Raw genomic sequence first — 16,528 nt, 5'->3', positions numbered from 1 at the left:
TACGCAATGACATCATAACAACTTTAAGCAACGAATAGACCCTCCTTTAGCAAATTTCTCTGAAACTTAGTTGGCAAAGGCAACACTGCTCTCAAAGAGTGTGGATTCTCTCACTCTCTGAATAATGATGCCTAATTGTTAAACCAGGAGTAGGCTAGTTTGGTCCTAGAGAGCCCCAGTCCTGCAGAATTCAGCTCCAACCCTGAAAAACCCCTCACCTGTCTGTAACCTGAAGACACCATGAGCTTGTTCAGGTGTGTTTGATCAGGGCTGAAGCTGAACTCTGCAGGACTGCGGCTCTTTAGGACCGAACTTACCTAAACCATCATCACAGAAGACTTCATTAAATCCTCATAACAGGGGTGTCCCACCGTGCTCCTGGAGAGCTATCATCCTGCATATTTCAGCTCCAACGCCAATCAAACCCATCAGAACTAGCTAATAAAGGTGTTCAGGGTTGCTTGATAATTACAGACAGGTGTGCTGGAGCAAGGTTGGAACTGAAGTCTGCAGGACGGTAGCTCTCCAGGAGCAGGGTCGGACACCCCTGCTTTACAATACATGCCTTTACTTGACTTTGAAAGGATTTGTGATTCGCGCGACATACCGTTAGGTGGCGCTTGTGCCTCAGCTCTTAAACTTTAAAATGTGATCAGTAACTTTGGTGCATTTGGTTCAGCATGCAAAAGGAATAATCTCAAATAAAATAATAAACGATCAATCAAACGTTTTATTTAAATGTACCATTTAAAACAAATACTGTGAGAATCACATCCGCAATTAGGCTACAAGTGAGCTGAACAGGTAGGCAGTCTGAAGTAAGTCCACACCCTTCACAAACTCTCCCGAATGGATGAGGGCACTGCAATGAGCACGCAGTTTCACATACAGACGCACATCACTATGAAAAAGTGCACTAAATGAAACCCTGTTTTTTTCTGTCATGTTGCGCGTGGCAGTCGAGTCTGCGGCGGGTCTGCCCAAAAAGAAATTGGGCAGTCCAGACCCCTTCGCATCTGTGTTGTTTAAAGGTAAGAACTCCTCGTGTTTCCTATTTAGCCATTAGACCGTACAATAACGGCACCGACTATTAATTTGGTCAATCTGATGTGTTTCTAATCATTTTAGACGAAAAGAAGAAAACCAAGCACGTTAGCAGTGAATTGAACCCAGTGTGGAATGAGGTCTGTTGAGTTTTTATACACTTGAACGCTAATTAAATTGAGAAGGGTTCACTGTGTATGTAAACGGCGAATGCACATGCTGTTTATTTAATAATGTTATAATTAACCGAGCATATTACTTATTGCATAGGCCTATTAATCTTCTGCATAGTGCATTTCTGCAGTTTCTCAGCGAGTTTAAGTTTTGAATGCTGTTTTCCCTTTTAGACGCTTGAGTTTGATTTAAAAGGTGTTCCTCTTGATTATTCCTCCTACATTGACGTGATTGTCAAAGACTACGAAACTCTTGGCAAAGACAAGTAAGTGTTTTTCAAATGCTCATCAGTCATTTGAGTCATATCCTCAATATTAGCAACCAGTGTAAGACAAACCGTGTGATGTTGAACTTTTGTTTCCACCCTAATCAAATACAAGCTGTGTGACTAGAGAAGTTTAGGGCATATCTGATTTAAAAGTTTTAACCTCCTGTATTTAAGAGGTGCATTCCTCTCAAAAGTCATTTTGCAGGGTTGCAGTTAATTTAAAGGTACAATTTGTAAGATATTTGCAGTAAAATATTCAAAAACCACTAGGCTAGTGTTATATATTTTGTCCAGCTGATAACTAACAATATCTCTAATGTTTTCAACTAAAGAAAATTCCCATTTTAATTAGTGACACGGGGCAGTGCAGTCACCTGTCAGTGACGTAGTTACCCTTTGTTACCGCCTTTACTGACGTAGAAACCACATGACAACAGTAGCTGTGTCTCATTTAGAAGGCCACGTCCTCTGGAGGTTGAATCCTCTCTAGGATGCATATATGGAGTGTCCTTAACCCTGGGATTAAACGAGGCGGCCGTCGTAGGATGGACGGAAAAGGAAACCGGAAGTTTTACATTGCTATGCCAACACATATATCATCGTTGCGCTCTCACACTTGTTAAAGAAAAAAATATTAGGAAAATGATTTCTAAATTTGTAAAGTCATTTGAAAAGAAAATGTTTTTTACTTGTTTTATTTTATTCAGTGTTTGAGGAGCTAAACACTTGTAATAATGTTTACACACTTGTAATTCAACTTTTAAAAAATGAAAAACTTTAAAATACTTACATTTAAACACCACATCTCCACTTGTGTGTAGATCTGCCGCCGCCATTTTTTCAAATAAACAACGGTTATTTATGGTGACGCAAAGAATTGTGGGTTATCTGTAGCAGCGAAATTCCTGTGAAAAAAGGTCGCAGTCGACGGTCTCATTCGGAGTGTGCTACTTGCTTTTCTGAAATGAGACAACCTCGATGACGTATGCAGCCTTTGAATGCGACCTTCAGAGGGTGCAGCCTTCTAAATAAGACGCAGCTAATGTTGTGGAAAATGCGGAAGTAGTTTCATGACAAACTTCAACTAGAAAGAGATGCCGATCTCGCTTGTGTTTTACTTGACAGGTGAATTGTTTTGATTCGTATCTTTACAGAAAACATATGATATAACGATCAACAAGATTAGTATTATGGGGTATACACGCCAAATACGGGGCATTGCATCTCTAGACCCACGAGAGGACGCGTCTGATCCATAGTCTGATCACGTCTTTGCATTGACTTTGTATGTAATCTACTCGCGCAAATCGTTGAACTCTCGTTAAATCCATGATTTATCTTTCCGTCTGATTGATGGCCGTCAACGGTTGGGTAGAAGACAACAAATCCCATCATTCCACACTCCTCCTTAGTGTCATCAAACCACGCGATTGTTATTGTTACTGCACCCTTGTGGCAGGTCCTACAACCTGTACCTTTAAATGAAGACAGAATTCAATAAAGTTTTGCATCAGCTTATCCACTTTGTTGGTTGACTGATTCATTGATTCACATCCGTCTTCATGCATTTTAAGGGCAATAGTAAACCATGTTAATCTTGGTTCAACACTGTAATTCCCTACAGCTCACACACCCTCACAACCGTGTTCAGACCTGCTCTACAATGCCATGAGGGGTGGGATGGAGGCGTTTGGTTCACAGTACTGGATGAATAATTGATTGTTAGTTACTGGTCTGAAATGCAGTTGTTGCATAAAGACATCAATTGAAAGAAACAGAGGGGTCTTAGAGGGCTATAAATTTCATGCAGTGTCAGTTATTCCAGATTTTTTTTCTGTGAGAACAGCATTGGATGAAATCCAATGGAAAACACAAAGATGCACATAACTCCTGCTGAAACTTACATTCATGCAATTACATGATGCATATTGTTTTGTTGATGTCACATGGCTGTTTTAGGGTCTACCAAAAATGTTTCTGAAGGTTTTTTTTCTAAGCATATAAAACCACACCTTCATACTTCTTATGTAAAATACTTTCATCAATTAATGTAGTCATTGTATTAATAGTTAGATTGTCCAAAATGGATGTTACACTTAAGGGCAGTTAATAATTCACCCAAAGTATAATTTGCCCAAAAATGGAAATTGTCATGTTTTACTCAACCTCAGGTTGTTCCAAACCTGAATGAGTTTTGTCTTCTGCATGAATTCGAGTAGATATTTAGAAAAATGTTGGTAACCAGTCAGTTGCTGGTAGCCATTGACTTCAGAGGTCCCATATTGTCAAAGTTTATTTATCTACCATATACATTTCAAAACCGTCAGTCCACAGTAAAATGCACACAGTCTGCTTAAAGTAGCTGTGATTTTTCACAAAACGTTGTGACTTCCGGAAAAAGTTGACGAACGAACTGCACAATCACCTTCTTCAGTCACAACCCTGAGCACCGTCCACTGTCCCACTCTCCTTCTGTCAAACCCCTAGACAACATCGCGTCTGTGTCATTGCTGAGCATTGAGCAATAACAGCACTGAAACTTGTCGAAAACCATGAAACCAGATTGGCCCACCTGTAACGTTACACTCTCACTCAAAGGATGGATGATCTGACAGGATTGTGAGGTGGATCACATCTATTAGTGTATAGTAAAGACAAACTCATCATGTCTATCAATCATGTCATGTTAAAGATGTACATAATTTTAAATTCAGCAGGCAACTTCTTTTTAAAGCTACATTATTGTTCCAGCCACAATAAATCACAACATGTTGTTTTACACACATGCACAGACATTTTTTCATACATGACATTGTGAGATGCAAGAAACATAAGGCAAGAAATCTGTTGACTCGTCCATAACAACAAAAGACTATACTTTATTGAATATTTTAAATAAGTGTGCGATGCAAACACTAGCATTTTTGATGATCGTTGTTTGTTTTATTGTGTTTAACCATAGCTGTCATCGGTTTGTCTGGCAGTGGCAGCAGATATGCAATCAAATTTCTAATCTGAGGCTGTATTACATCGATTCTGGCACCCAACATCACAACAAGATTATATTTTAAGCTCCTTTCATAGCTGAAACTGTACTGGGTTGAATGGGCCACTTCCAGTTTCCCCTTTGTTTTGCTGCCTCCCAGCTAGCGCTGTGACATCGGCTGACCTTAGTTACCTGTGATTGGCCTGGCTGTCCAACAGGCTAATCCAAAAAGAGGGCTCATGAATATGAATTAGACAGGCTAAAATGGTACTGTTCTTAGCAGACCAACTGAGAAAGGAGCGGTTAAGATGGTTTTTGGTAATTATACCGCTAATATATATATATATATATATATGTTGGGCTGTGACAGTTCCTTATCTCTTAAGAACACCATTATACTGATTGTTACTGTTTACCTGTTGGGGTGTTGAAAGCACACTAGTTATGTTGTTGTACAATAGCATGCAATTAGTTAATATGGGGTAATTAGAGTAAAAAAAACAAACCGATATTGCTAATATTTTGTCTATATGAGTGGGATGTAAAGTGTCTCCCTGTGTGTTTACTGACTCTGAAAGGGCTGGTCTAGCAAATTTCTTTCTCATTCAAATCACAATATCTTGGGCAGCTCATATCTAAATCTTTATCCTTTTTACAAACCTGAATTGTGATTTTTATTTTGTTACTATCTAGGTTTAACATTTTAATTTCAGGTTTATTTCAAGTTTGGTTTAGTTTAGATTTTATTTCCACTTAGTATTTTTAGTAAATTGTCAGGGTTTGTCATGTAATATTTGTATTTAATTATATTTTGTCTTTATTTTAATAAAACAGTCAATGATAGGTTATGACTGTCTAAGAATGTAGCCCCTGGATGTTGATCCAGCAACAGACTTGGCAAAATGTTGTGTGCATATTTATTTTGGAACAAAAGTAATATTGTTGCATTTCAAATCAATTCTATTTGAGAGTCTGGCAAATGAAGAGCATCACGGCACTGATCTAATACAACGACTGCTTCCCGCTAGCCCAGAATATTAGTGAACTGCACATTCAGAGTTTAATTCCCCATGAGATAAATGAGTGTCTGCTAAAGAACAGAGAGGCTGAGTTGTTTAAACAATGTCTGTTACCTAGAGGTTAGTAAACATTAATCATACTTGGAATCACCTCAGGTTAAGGATTTCAGAAGTAACATTCCATAAAGGAAATGGAATGAGGCGAAATGTAGTAGGGTGTGGTTACCTTTTGCTTCAATTGCTTTGGCATGTTTGTTTGAATCTTGTATCATCAGGTTTTGAATATTAGGTTGGAGACTATACTGGAAATTTTGCGCAATGCAAATGTTGTTTTTATTTTATTTTCATATGATGCTTTGATAAAAGCACTTTTAGCTTAGCTTAGCATAGATCATTGAATCTGATTAGAATGTTAGCATCTCGCTCAAAAATGACCAAAGGGTTTAGATATTTTTCCTATTTAAAACTTGACTTCTGTAGTTACATCATGTACTAAGAAGTTGCGATTTTCTTGGCCGATATGGCTAGGAACTATACTCTTATTCCAGCTTAAAGGGGGGGTGAAATGCTATTTCATGCATACTGAGTTTTTTACACTGTTAAAGAGTTGGATTCCCATGCTAAACATGGACAAAGTTTCAAAAATTAAGCCATACTCGAAAAAAAACTTTCCGAAACTTGTGACAAACCTGAAGGAGTATTTTTGGAACAGAAATACTCCTTCAGGTTTGTCACAAGTTTCGGAAAGTTTTTTTCGAGTATGGCTCTGTGTGACGTTAGATGGAGCGGAATTTCCTTATATGGGTCCTGAGGGCACTTCTGCCAGAAGAGCACACGCTCCCAGACTATCTTTCTCTTATGAATATAATAAAACTAAAGACTTTTTGGAGTTATGAAGGATGCAGTACTACTCTATAGGTACTCAAGATTAACAGGATATTGAGTGAAAACGAGCATTTCACCCCCCCTTTAATTATCAAAGGAACTTTGCTGCTGTACCATGGATGCAGCAGGCGTAGTGATATTAAGCAGCGCCTGAAAATAGTCCCCAGGAACTCTGCTATTGGTGCAGCTACACAAATTAGCTGGGGACTAAAATGACAGAGTTGTATATAAAAAAAAAAAAATTGTGAACTATCCCTTTGAGTTCTTATTTAAGAGCTCTTACAATAAAATGTCAAGTAACACAAACTTTTTTTTTTTTTTTTTTGAAAATCAATGACATGAATGCTGCATAGAATTAAATACAGTAAATTACTACAAGGTAAAAGGAAAAATGAGTTTAGATGGAAATTCTTCATTAAACAATTATGTAAATGATCACCAAAGGTACATGCATTTGCTTTTCTTGCACTGATACAGTTTGAGATTTTGGGGTTTTTGGCTTAGCGTAATGTGAAGAAAACATCCAAACTACTTTATTGCACACTACTCCTCTATTTACCTCAGTAGATTTCCATTACAATACATATCTTTAAAGCCCTGTTTTCTCTAAAGGCATTTTCCACAGGGCCAGAAATCTCAAATTCGGTAGCACTTACATACACTTTCTGATTGTATCTATATTCCGAAGGTTTTAACAGAGGGATTTTGATCATATTGATCATATGACTTGCCTGATTTTATAATTATTTTTTTGTCTGGGCATTTTCTTTTTTCCATCTTTTGACAGTACTTTCCTAACCTTAACCTAGCTATAAAAAAATATTTATGTGAGTTTTTGCATTGAATTAAACATTTGTATTAAATTGTTTTACCAGCCTAATTTTAAGACTTACATTTTTTTATTTATATATATATATATATATATATATATATATATATATATATATATATATATATATATATATATATATATATATATATATATTATAAATGTTAGGCTTTTTATTTATTAATTTATTATTATTATTATTATTATTATTATTATTATTATTATTATTATTATTATTTTAAATAATAGTTACTCATGCATGATTAACTATAAGACCAGGAACATGAATTATGAAAATAGGGTCAGGTATTTTTCCCAGACTGTTTTTAAATGCAAATGAAAAGTACACAGCATTTGAAACATTATATGAGACAGATCTGTGATGCTTTACTGAAACGTGGTACAGTTAGCCTTCTTGATTTTCCACAGGACTTTGTTTTAATTATATGCATTTTTTTTTTAGGTTGATTGGGTCTGCAAAGGTCTCTTTAAAAAACCTTGCCAGTAGCCAAGTTAAATCTCTCCCAGTGAAAAACTTGGCTCTAATGGACGAAAATGGCAAGAGTATAGGAGTGGGTGTTTTTTTTTCTTTTTATCTTTTTAAGACACAATCTAAAATATATTTAGTTTTTAATTTCTTCTGTTATAAGCCGTTACACTTGTAATCTTCACTCTCAGAACTAATTTACACAAAATTAAGATCATTTGCATGCTCTTTTATTAAAATTATTTTATTGTCCACTTTGTAAAAAAAACTTTCAACTACCAATAAGTAATATTGTCAGCTTTATTTAAAAAAATTGATACTGTATTTTGCATAGCAGACTTTACATGCTTAATTGACTAATTATAATTTAGTCATCACAAACATACCTGAGAAACATGTTTACATAGTCAACAAAAATAAATATCTGATCACCTAATTAATAATGAGCTTTGTATTGATAGCATCACTGTCAGTATTTATGTAGTCTATTTGCCATTATTATGAGATAATGTGTTGCATCCTTGTAGGCATCCATCAGCATGACGATTGGCTACGAGCCACCTGCCGGTGCTGTGACAAACCCACAGGATCAACAAAATGGTATGAACACAGGTTAGCTGAGTGTGCTTTAATGTTTCAAATGAGTGTTACACGGATGACATGCTTGATGGTGTGAAAATAAAGTGTAAAAAATAAAATTTTCAGATACTTCGTGGTTAGACGTCAATTACAATAATCTGTGAAGTTTATTTTGCAAATGATTTTGGCTTTAATTGCATGTTTGCCATACTGGTAGTGTCTGACTAATCAATGATGTTCTGCATTATATATTTTTTGGGTTGATCAGCGGAGGGTGAAGAGGTAGATGTCAATGATGGTGGGGGACAGGGCGCAGTCACATCTCCTGGTGAGCCCGGCCAGAAAATTTGGCCTAGGATCAGAAAACGCCATAGTTTGGCTAATAAACCTCAAGACTTTCAGGTACGGGATTGTCCTGTAGTCATTAAATACAGTATGGTTTCTATTTGAAATGCTGACTCTTTATGGAGTCATTTTAAAATGCCATTTCTGTTAAAGATCCGCGTGCGGGTGATTGAGGGACGACAGTTGCCTGGAAATAACATCAAACCTGTGGTCAAAGTGCATGTGTGTAGAGAGACACACAGGACTAGGGTCCGGAAAGGAAATAACCCGTACTTTGATGAGGTAGAAAGTTGAAGATTTAATGGAATAGTTCCTCATAGTTCAGTAGATCAAATGATTTTGTCACTTATACACTCATCCTCACTTTTCCATGCTACAACTATTTAAAGTGAGCCTGAAAAAACATTTTTAAAAATCTCAAAAGTGGTCCGCACAGTTAAGCTATATTCCAATAAGTCAGTACTAAAGCTTTGTGTGGAAAAAAATAAATGGACGTTTTTGTGATATATGTTCTCCGAGCTAGTTCACCCAAAAATTGTCTTTTTACAATTTGTTGTAAATTGACAATTTGTTCCAAACCTTTGTGTTTGTTTCTTCTGCTGAAGCCAGAAGAAGATATTTTGAAGAATGCGAAACTTTCCCTGTTGAAATGTTATATTCTATGCCTGATTATTTGAAAATGCATTATTTATTATTAAAATTGTTGTCCCTGAATGCTATATGTATAACTCTTTACAGATATTCTTTTTTAATGTCAACATGTTGCCCTCTGAACTGTTTGATGAGGTTGTAAGCTTCCGGGTAAGAAAAAAGCTGTTGCCTTTTTTTTTTCTTTTTTTTTATCATGTTAAAATTATCATATATTTAATGAAAAATAGAAATTGAATGTATTGATTAATGAATGTTTGATGCTATTCTTCTTTTCTGCAGGTGTATAACTCGAATTCTTTCAGAGCAGACTGTCTCATGGGTGAATTCAAGGTAATTCAGTGAAATACAAAAGGTTTTTTTTTTTTTTTTTTTGTACGAGACCCATCTCTAATTCAAAACTTATGTATTTAATTTTCTAGCTTGATATTGGTTACATCTATGATGAACCAGGTAATTTTCAGTTTACTACAAAATATTCATTACGTTTTATCAGTAGTTGAACACAAAAGGTTGTTGGTTTTTTTCTTCCCAGCTCACTGTATTATGAAGAAATGGATTCTCCTGAATGACCCAGATGACTCGAGCTCGGGAGCGAAGGGTTATCTCAAAGTTAGCATGTATGTGCTGGGAACGGGTGATGAACCGCCGGTGCGTCCCCTGAACATAATAACATCTTTATACTATAGATTGACAAATTACAAAAAGAAAATGCTTATGCAATAGCACACACTTAAAATCCTTTTTAAACAATAAAACCTTGCTCTCTGCCAGTCATTAATTTTGAAACTAAAAAAAACATGCTATACAATCTGTATTAACTGATCCCACTGGTTAATGTCTATTTGGCAGGTGGAAAGAAAGCAGCAGGACAATGACAAGGATGATGTGGAGAGTAACTTGCTGCTGCCCGCTGGTGTCGCTCTTCGATGGGTTACTCTCAAACTCAAAGTGTTTCGGGCTGAGGACGTCCCCCAGAGTATTACAGTTATTCCTTATGCATATGTTTTCCAGAGCAACACAGCAGGCAATCTTTTTGGGGTCATATGATTGGGTGTCTACTGTAAGTCCAGGAAATGGCACATTGTGTCACTCTGGCTGTTAACGCTCCCTGCTGAGAGACGCATCATTTTCCTGATTCTCAAACGACTGAAAATATCAGAAGGCAGCCAGTATTTTATGTTAATGAGCACTTGAATCGTACTGTATGTTTTCGTGTTTAAAAATGATTAGTCAAGAAACTGTTCAGTATAACTGATGTAGTTGAAAATATTTAAGTTAAAGGAATCGTTCTCCCAAAGTGAACAGTCACTGAAAAGTTAGTCGTATATGAGTTTAGAGATATGTAAATTTTGCATTGCATCACTTGCTCAATGGATCCTCTGGTGCCATCAGAACGAGAGTCCAAACAGTTGATAAAATCAACACAGTAATCCACATGACTCCAGTCCATCAATTAACATTGTGAAGTGGAAAGCTGTGTGTTCGTCAGGAAATAAATACATCAATTAAGACATTTCAAATCATCACTTCTGGCCAAATTACCAAAGTATAATCCATAATAATGCTTCTTCTAGTAAATAAACCTCTATCCCCAGTGGTCCTCTCACATCAAAATCCACGGACATTTGTTTACAGTTGTTTTGGACCGTTTCCCTCGTGATCAGTGCTTGACCTTTACATATTTCTCCACTGATTCAGAAGGGATTTTGGTTTAAAGCAGTGATTTCACGTTAAAAACATATTACAGACACACAGCTTGTCTCTTCACAAGATGTTAACTGATAGACTGGAGTCATGTGGATTACTTGTGACATTTTCATCAGCTGTTTTGAATCCCATTCTGATGGCACCCATTCACTGCAGAGGATCCACTGGTGAGCGTGTGATAATAAACACATTATACATTTCTCTGAATCTTTTTCAATGAAGAAATAAACTACGAGTACACTTGTAGACAATTTTTTTTTTTTAATTCTTTGAAAAAATTAATTCTACTTAAAAGTGACCGAAGCTATTGAGATTGTAACACTGAAATGTTTTTTTTTTTTGTCTGTTTTAGTGGATGATTCCATCACCCAGACTTTAAAAGAGGCATTCGGAGGTCAAGAAAACAAGAAAAATCTAGTAGATCCATTTGTTGAAGCCTGGTTTGCTGGTAAAAAGGTACAGCCCACCCAGACATACACACTTACTGCTTCTGCCTTTTGTCTTAACTAATTATGTCTTTTAGCTCTGTACACAAATCATTGAGAAAAACGCAAACCCAGAGTGGAACCAACAGCTCAACCTACAGGTCAAGGTAACTGGCTGGATTGGGAGAGATTTGGTTCTGCACTTTATGAATGTGTTAGTCCTTTGAAGTTTCCCATTGGTGCCACTTGTTTTACAGTTCCCGTCCATGTGTGAAAGAATCAAGCTGACTGTATTTGACTGGTGAGCATCAGAGCGTAGTGTAAGATCCGCCTCAGCGGATATGAACTTTTGAAATCTGTGTTGAGAGAATTCCCTGTGTAACTAGTCTTAGAATGTGGTCAGTGTTTTGAGCTGTGAGGACACAAGCAGGCAGTATGAGTCATAGCAGTGCCGTCCCACCCTCTCCCACAATGCATTCCTCCCCATAAACCAGACTAGAGCTGCTCAGGGAACAGTGGAAAAGCTGAGACGGCCCCTAGCTGGACCGATTCTGTGACACACTGGAACATTTAAGCTGACTCCCCCTCTTTCTCAGGGATCGCCTCAGTAGGAATGATGTCATAGGCACCACGTATCTGGATCTGACCAAAATAGCATCCTCTGGTGGTGAAATTGAAGGTATATGCAAATAATTTTTATGTCAAACTTTTTACTTTTTAAATGCAGGGTCATGTCCTGATCTTTTTGAGACTGTGCTATGAAACTCAAAACATTTTTGTGTTTTCTTTTGTGATAGAGGATCATCCAGGAGACGAGTTTTCAACATATAAAGGTTGAATATCTGCACCGATTCCAGATCTGCAATCCCTTGTGTCCAAACCACACAATATAGGAATAATAAAAAAAAAAACACTAGTTAACATGCAGTACTTTAAAGTTTCATTAAATGCATTGTTATTGGTCTGTAAGAATTTGGTACCCAAGGGTTTACAGTAACTTTAGGCATACGAAGCCCTGCGCACACTCTTCGAATTAGCATAAGCACAAAACACTTAAGCTATTTTTGGCAAGTTATGCATCATGTTGCACACCAAGTAATGAAATAATGCAATTCACAATAACATTGATTATCTAATAAAATGGCATGGGATAATAATGCTTCTCGCTTACATTGCTGGTCAAAAGTTTGGAGTAATAAAAAAAAAGCAGCCTTTTGAAAGCAGCCTTTGTGAACATTAAACTTGACCGGTAGTGTATATATCTTGTTATTGTGAAAATAATATTTCATTTGTTTACAATCCTATTTTGCTGACATTCAATTTTATTGTTTTCCATGTAGTCATGAAATCATAGCAGGAGATAAATAATGAAGTTCAATCATTTTCAAAAAATGTATAATACTAATCAAAATACTAATCTAAGGAGCTTTGCATTTGGGATGCTTTAACAAACCTAACTCTAACATCTCTCCAACTACTATCATGTCACTAGAAGAGTTTTTATTGATTGTGCTTTTCACAGGAGAGACTGGGAATTCTGAGATGGGCTTCCTGCCTGCTTTTGGCCCGTGCTATATAAATCTGTATGGAAGCCCGAGAGAGTTCTCAGTCTTATCTGACCCTTATGAAGACCTTAATTTAGGCAAGGCAAGTGCAGATGATGAATCTGATACGTTTCCATTCTCAAGTATTGAGAATTTATTTGCACCAAAAATGCATTTCAAGTAGGCTGAAAGATTTGTATACGTTCGCAGGGTGAAGGGGCGGCTTACCGAGGTAGAATTCTTGTTGAACTCTCCACTAAACTTGATGGGAAGGCTGACAAGTCTGTGGAAGAAATACCAAGCGATGATATCTTAGTTGTTCAGGTGAGGCTCTTTGTTGAATTCCCAAACGAAGTAGTTTTTCCACTTGACGGCTTTATTTACACTTTGTGCTCCTTTCTTTGAATAGAAATACCAGCGCAGAAGGAAGTATTGTCTGTGTGTGGTGTTTCATAGTGCAACTATGATCCAAGAAACAGGGGAGCCCATTCAATTTGAAGTTAGCATCGGCAACTATGGAAACAAGATGGACCTAACATGCAAACCTCTGGCTTCAACCACACAATACAGCTGTGCTGTTTTTGATGGTAATGCACATTTCAAAGTACCGTATTTGGTGTCAAATAAAGCTATTGAGATCTGTGGTGTTAAGTTTTGAGGTGTTCTTCCAGGTAATAATTACTACTACCTGCCCTGGGCCGACACCAAGCCTGTGATTTCCATCACATCCTTTTGGGAGGATATCAGTCACCGGTTGGACTCGCTGAATATCCTTCTGTATATATCTGACTGTTTGGTAAGTGAATGGTTTAAAGTTTCTAGCAGTTCACAACACTCTGTTTACATCACACACCACCAGTGGTTCTCAACTTGTGGGAGTATAATTCATTCTCTGTGCATCAAACCTGTTAATACCATTCCTCCTTTTGCAGCAAACAAATCTCAATGCATTAAAATCTGCAGTACAGTCCAAAGCTACAGATGCAAAGCTAGCAGAAATCTGGCTGAAGCTCATCAATCAGTTAATGGAAGATATCAACAGGTAATATCATTTTAGCTCAACACTCATCAGGATTTTTGTCATGCATGTTTTAAATGATCCAAACTCCTGCGTCTCAGTTTCAGAATTCCTGACATGGAGGGGAAGCCCAATCTCACGGCCCTGGATATTCAGCAAAAGATGTTACGGGACAGTGCTTTGGAGAACATCATGAAGGGAGCAAAACGCATGTTTGAGGAAGCCACAGATGTTAATAATTGCTTGAGCATCATTGAAGGCTGGCTAGACAAACTCAAGCAACTCGCTGAGGAGGTATTTTTTTGTCATCCTTTGTAGGATTGGAGCTATTAGGGATACACAACTTTTTGAATAAGAATACATTTAACACAAAATCCTTCTAAATCATTCTTTCTGATCTTTGTACACCGATCTTCTGTCATAAAGTAATTTTTTAAATACATTTTGCACAATAATAAGAACATTTACAGCAGACAATCTGGCCACATGAGTAGCAAGTTCCCAGGTTTGTATCACCCACTGAATAAATCGGCATCCAAATCCATGAATTGTATCCCTGATGTGCCACATAAATTTATTTTTACAGACATCGACATGTGTAACGGGAAACAGGTCAATTTAGCTCAAAGGGAATCATTTAAGATTTTAAAGGGAATTTGAACAGAATCACTGTTTCACGGCTGTTCACGGAGACGCGCCTGCGGTTCAGTGAACGAGCCGTTTAACATCAAATCTGCACTGGATACTAATATCCAAACTATAGTGAAAACACTATCAATTAGCACAGTAACAAGATCGGCAGTTTAAGACGTTAACTTGTAAGCACAAAACGCAAGATACTTCTCTTTTCAAAATGAATAAGGCTTTATTAGATAAATCTAAGACATATAAACTAATCTAACACATAAACGCACGCACACACACATTCACACAAGTTGCAGGAAGGTCGAAAGTTAGGGAAAGATGAGTTTAAGAGAATGGAAATATGGAATCCCAAGTTAACAGCAATACGTTAAATTGCATAAACATGAACAACCATCAATCACGTAATTAGCGCTCGCATTGAGTTCCTCAATGAGGTTAAAATTATATTAGATACACCAGTAAAGGTCACAGTCTGGAGGTGAGTTATTTGCATCTCCTGTGAAGAAGGAGCCTCGGTGAAAGGGCTATCCCGAGGTCGTTGATTGGCTGGAAGTTCAGTCTCTGAAGTGACATCTTGGGAAGCCCGTGGTTGTTGGGCGTTGGCTGAAAGTGCAGAGTAGTGTTCGCTGGTTGAAGTTGAATGGACGTTACAAAACTTAACTCAGAACACGAAACTCTCAAACGGAAAAGAAAAGAAATAAAGTTTGACGAGACTAGGTTGTGTTCCTTCTCATCGTGGCATAGTAGCAGCAGGCAGGCACGCTGGAGCCGCGCTCCAAGAACAATGATGACTAACCGCATGGCTAGATGCTACAAGCTAAAGCTATGTAGCAATTCTACAAGCTGAAAGCTAAGAGCAGGCATGACTAATAGCATGACTGATAGCACGAGCAAGGCTGGAACTAAAAGCAAGGCATGACTGATGTCCAAAGTATTTAAACTTCCTTGTGGGCCACCCCTGAAATGTTGCCTTGACCAATCAGATATGGTCTTGGCTCAGGGGATCATAAATCATTTGTTTATCTTACCAAGCATGTGGTTCCTGCCTCGCAGGATCTAATTTTGGACATGATTCCTATAACACAATTATGATATATTTTACAAATAAATGATTGTCAGGACAATATCAAGCAAGGGAATTCGATTGTCAATACTAGACATGACTATGTATCCTATAGTTATCAAAAGACATACACAATAAGTGATTATACATGATAGTCAAATGTGTGGGTTACACATAAATGAATATGGAGTTAAGCAATGGAACGATTCATTTAGAAGTCTTTTTGAGTTCATTCTGGTCCATATATAATGTATAAAAAGCAGTTTCTTTGCCATTCTCTGGCAAAGGGACTTTTCTGTGAAGACAAAGGTTTAAAGCCCTTCCCCCTTAGGAATTTCAGTCTGGTTCTGCTGGGTGGGGGGAAGTCAATGCAAGTATTTAACTTGATCTCCTGGGTTTACATGTGATGTCCAGCGTTGCATTTCAATCACGAACAATAAATTTGACAATCTCTTCTTCAAATTAAAATTGTCAATAATTGTTCTATTGGTGTTTATGTTGAAAGCTGTTGTGTGAACAAGTTGGTTGGTTGGTTATCTTGCTTGGTTCCTGTGGCACTAGAACTGATTTATGACTTCCTGAGGAGTTCGGCTCTCGTTTCAATGCACACAGCTCTGATAGACTCTTTGATTTGTCTGATTCGACTCATTTCTGCTACATCAGACTTATGATATTAGACCAGCTCAAAGAAAATACTCCAATAATTGCAAGTAAATATAAGGCTACAAGCAGAAGAAATTATTGGAAATCTTTGGAAATCACCTAAAAGTAAAATGTACTGATTATTTCATAGGTATTCTAGATCAGTGGTCCGAACCGTGGTTCGCTTGCGTCATCAAGCCAGCAGCTGTTTACCCCG

At 37.3% G+C, this 16,528-nt stretch overlaps 1 protein-coding gene across 3 annotated transcripts in view; it reads left to right on the top strand.

Moving 5' to 3' along the window:
- Positions 1-825: 825 nt before the first annotated feature.
- The window catches only part of LOC113111919 (myoferlin-like), a 31,165-nt gene continuing 15,462 nt past the window's right edge, over positions 826-16,528 (top strand). Inside the window, exons 1-23 of one of the 3 annotated variants that reach the window (XM_026277130.1) lie at positions 826-1,031; positions 1,129-1,184; positions 1,392-1,483; positions 7,669-7,777; positions 8,220-8,292; positions 8,540-8,673; positions 8,770-8,898; positions 9,355-9,417; positions 9,547-9,597; positions 9,687-9,717; positions 9,800-9,915; positions 10,117-10,243; positions 11,327-11,430; positions 11,498-11,566; positions 11,657-11,700; positions 11,996-12,078; positions 12,197-12,232; positions 12,922-13,046; positions 13,154-13,267; positions 13,353-13,530; positions 13,615-13,739; positions 13,876-13,985; positions 14,063-14,255. In XM_026277130.1, the coding sequence (XP_026132915.1) occupies positions 944-1,031; positions 1,129-1,184; positions 1,392-1,483; positions 7,669-7,777; positions 8,220-8,292; positions 8,540-8,673; positions 8,770-8,898; positions 9,355-9,417; positions 9,547-9,597; positions 9,687-9,717; positions 9,800-9,915; positions 10,117-10,243; positions 11,327-11,430; positions 11,498-11,566; positions 11,657-11,700; positions 11,996-12,078; positions 12,197-12,232; positions 12,922-13,046; positions 13,154-13,267; positions 13,353-13,530; positions 13,615-13,739; positions 13,876-13,985; positions 14,063-14,255 (2,250 nt within the window). In that variant the 5' untranslated portion in view covers positions 826-943. Of the gene's footprint in view, positions 1,032-1,128; positions 1,185-1,391; positions 1,484-7,668; positions 7,778-8,219; positions 8,305-8,539; positions 8,674-8,769; positions 8,899-9,354; positions 9,418-9,546; positions 9,598-9,686; positions 9,718-9,799; positions 9,916-10,116; positions 10,244-11,326; positions 11,431-11,497; positions 11,567-11,656; positions 11,701-11,995; positions 12,079-12,196; positions 12,233-12,921; positions 13,047-13,153; positions 13,268-13,352; positions 13,531-13,614; positions 13,740-13,875; positions 13,986-14,062; positions 14,256-16,528 lie in introns of all 3 variants that reach the window. The other 2 variants (XM_026277129.1, XM_026277131.1) reach the window with 2 other exon arrangements.

The sequence above is a fragment of the Carassius auratus genome, chromosome 12, assembly GCF_003368295.1.
Source record: "Carassius auratus strain Wakin chromosome 12, ASM336829v1, whole genome shotgun sequence".
Classification (NCBI taxonomy): domain Eukaryota; kingdom Metazoa; phylum Chordata; class Actinopteri; order Cypriniformes; family Cyprinidae; genus Carassius; species Carassius auratus.
The sequence above is the reverse complement of the archived record's forward strand: the minus strand, read 5'-3'. Positions and strand labels throughout refer to the sequence as shown.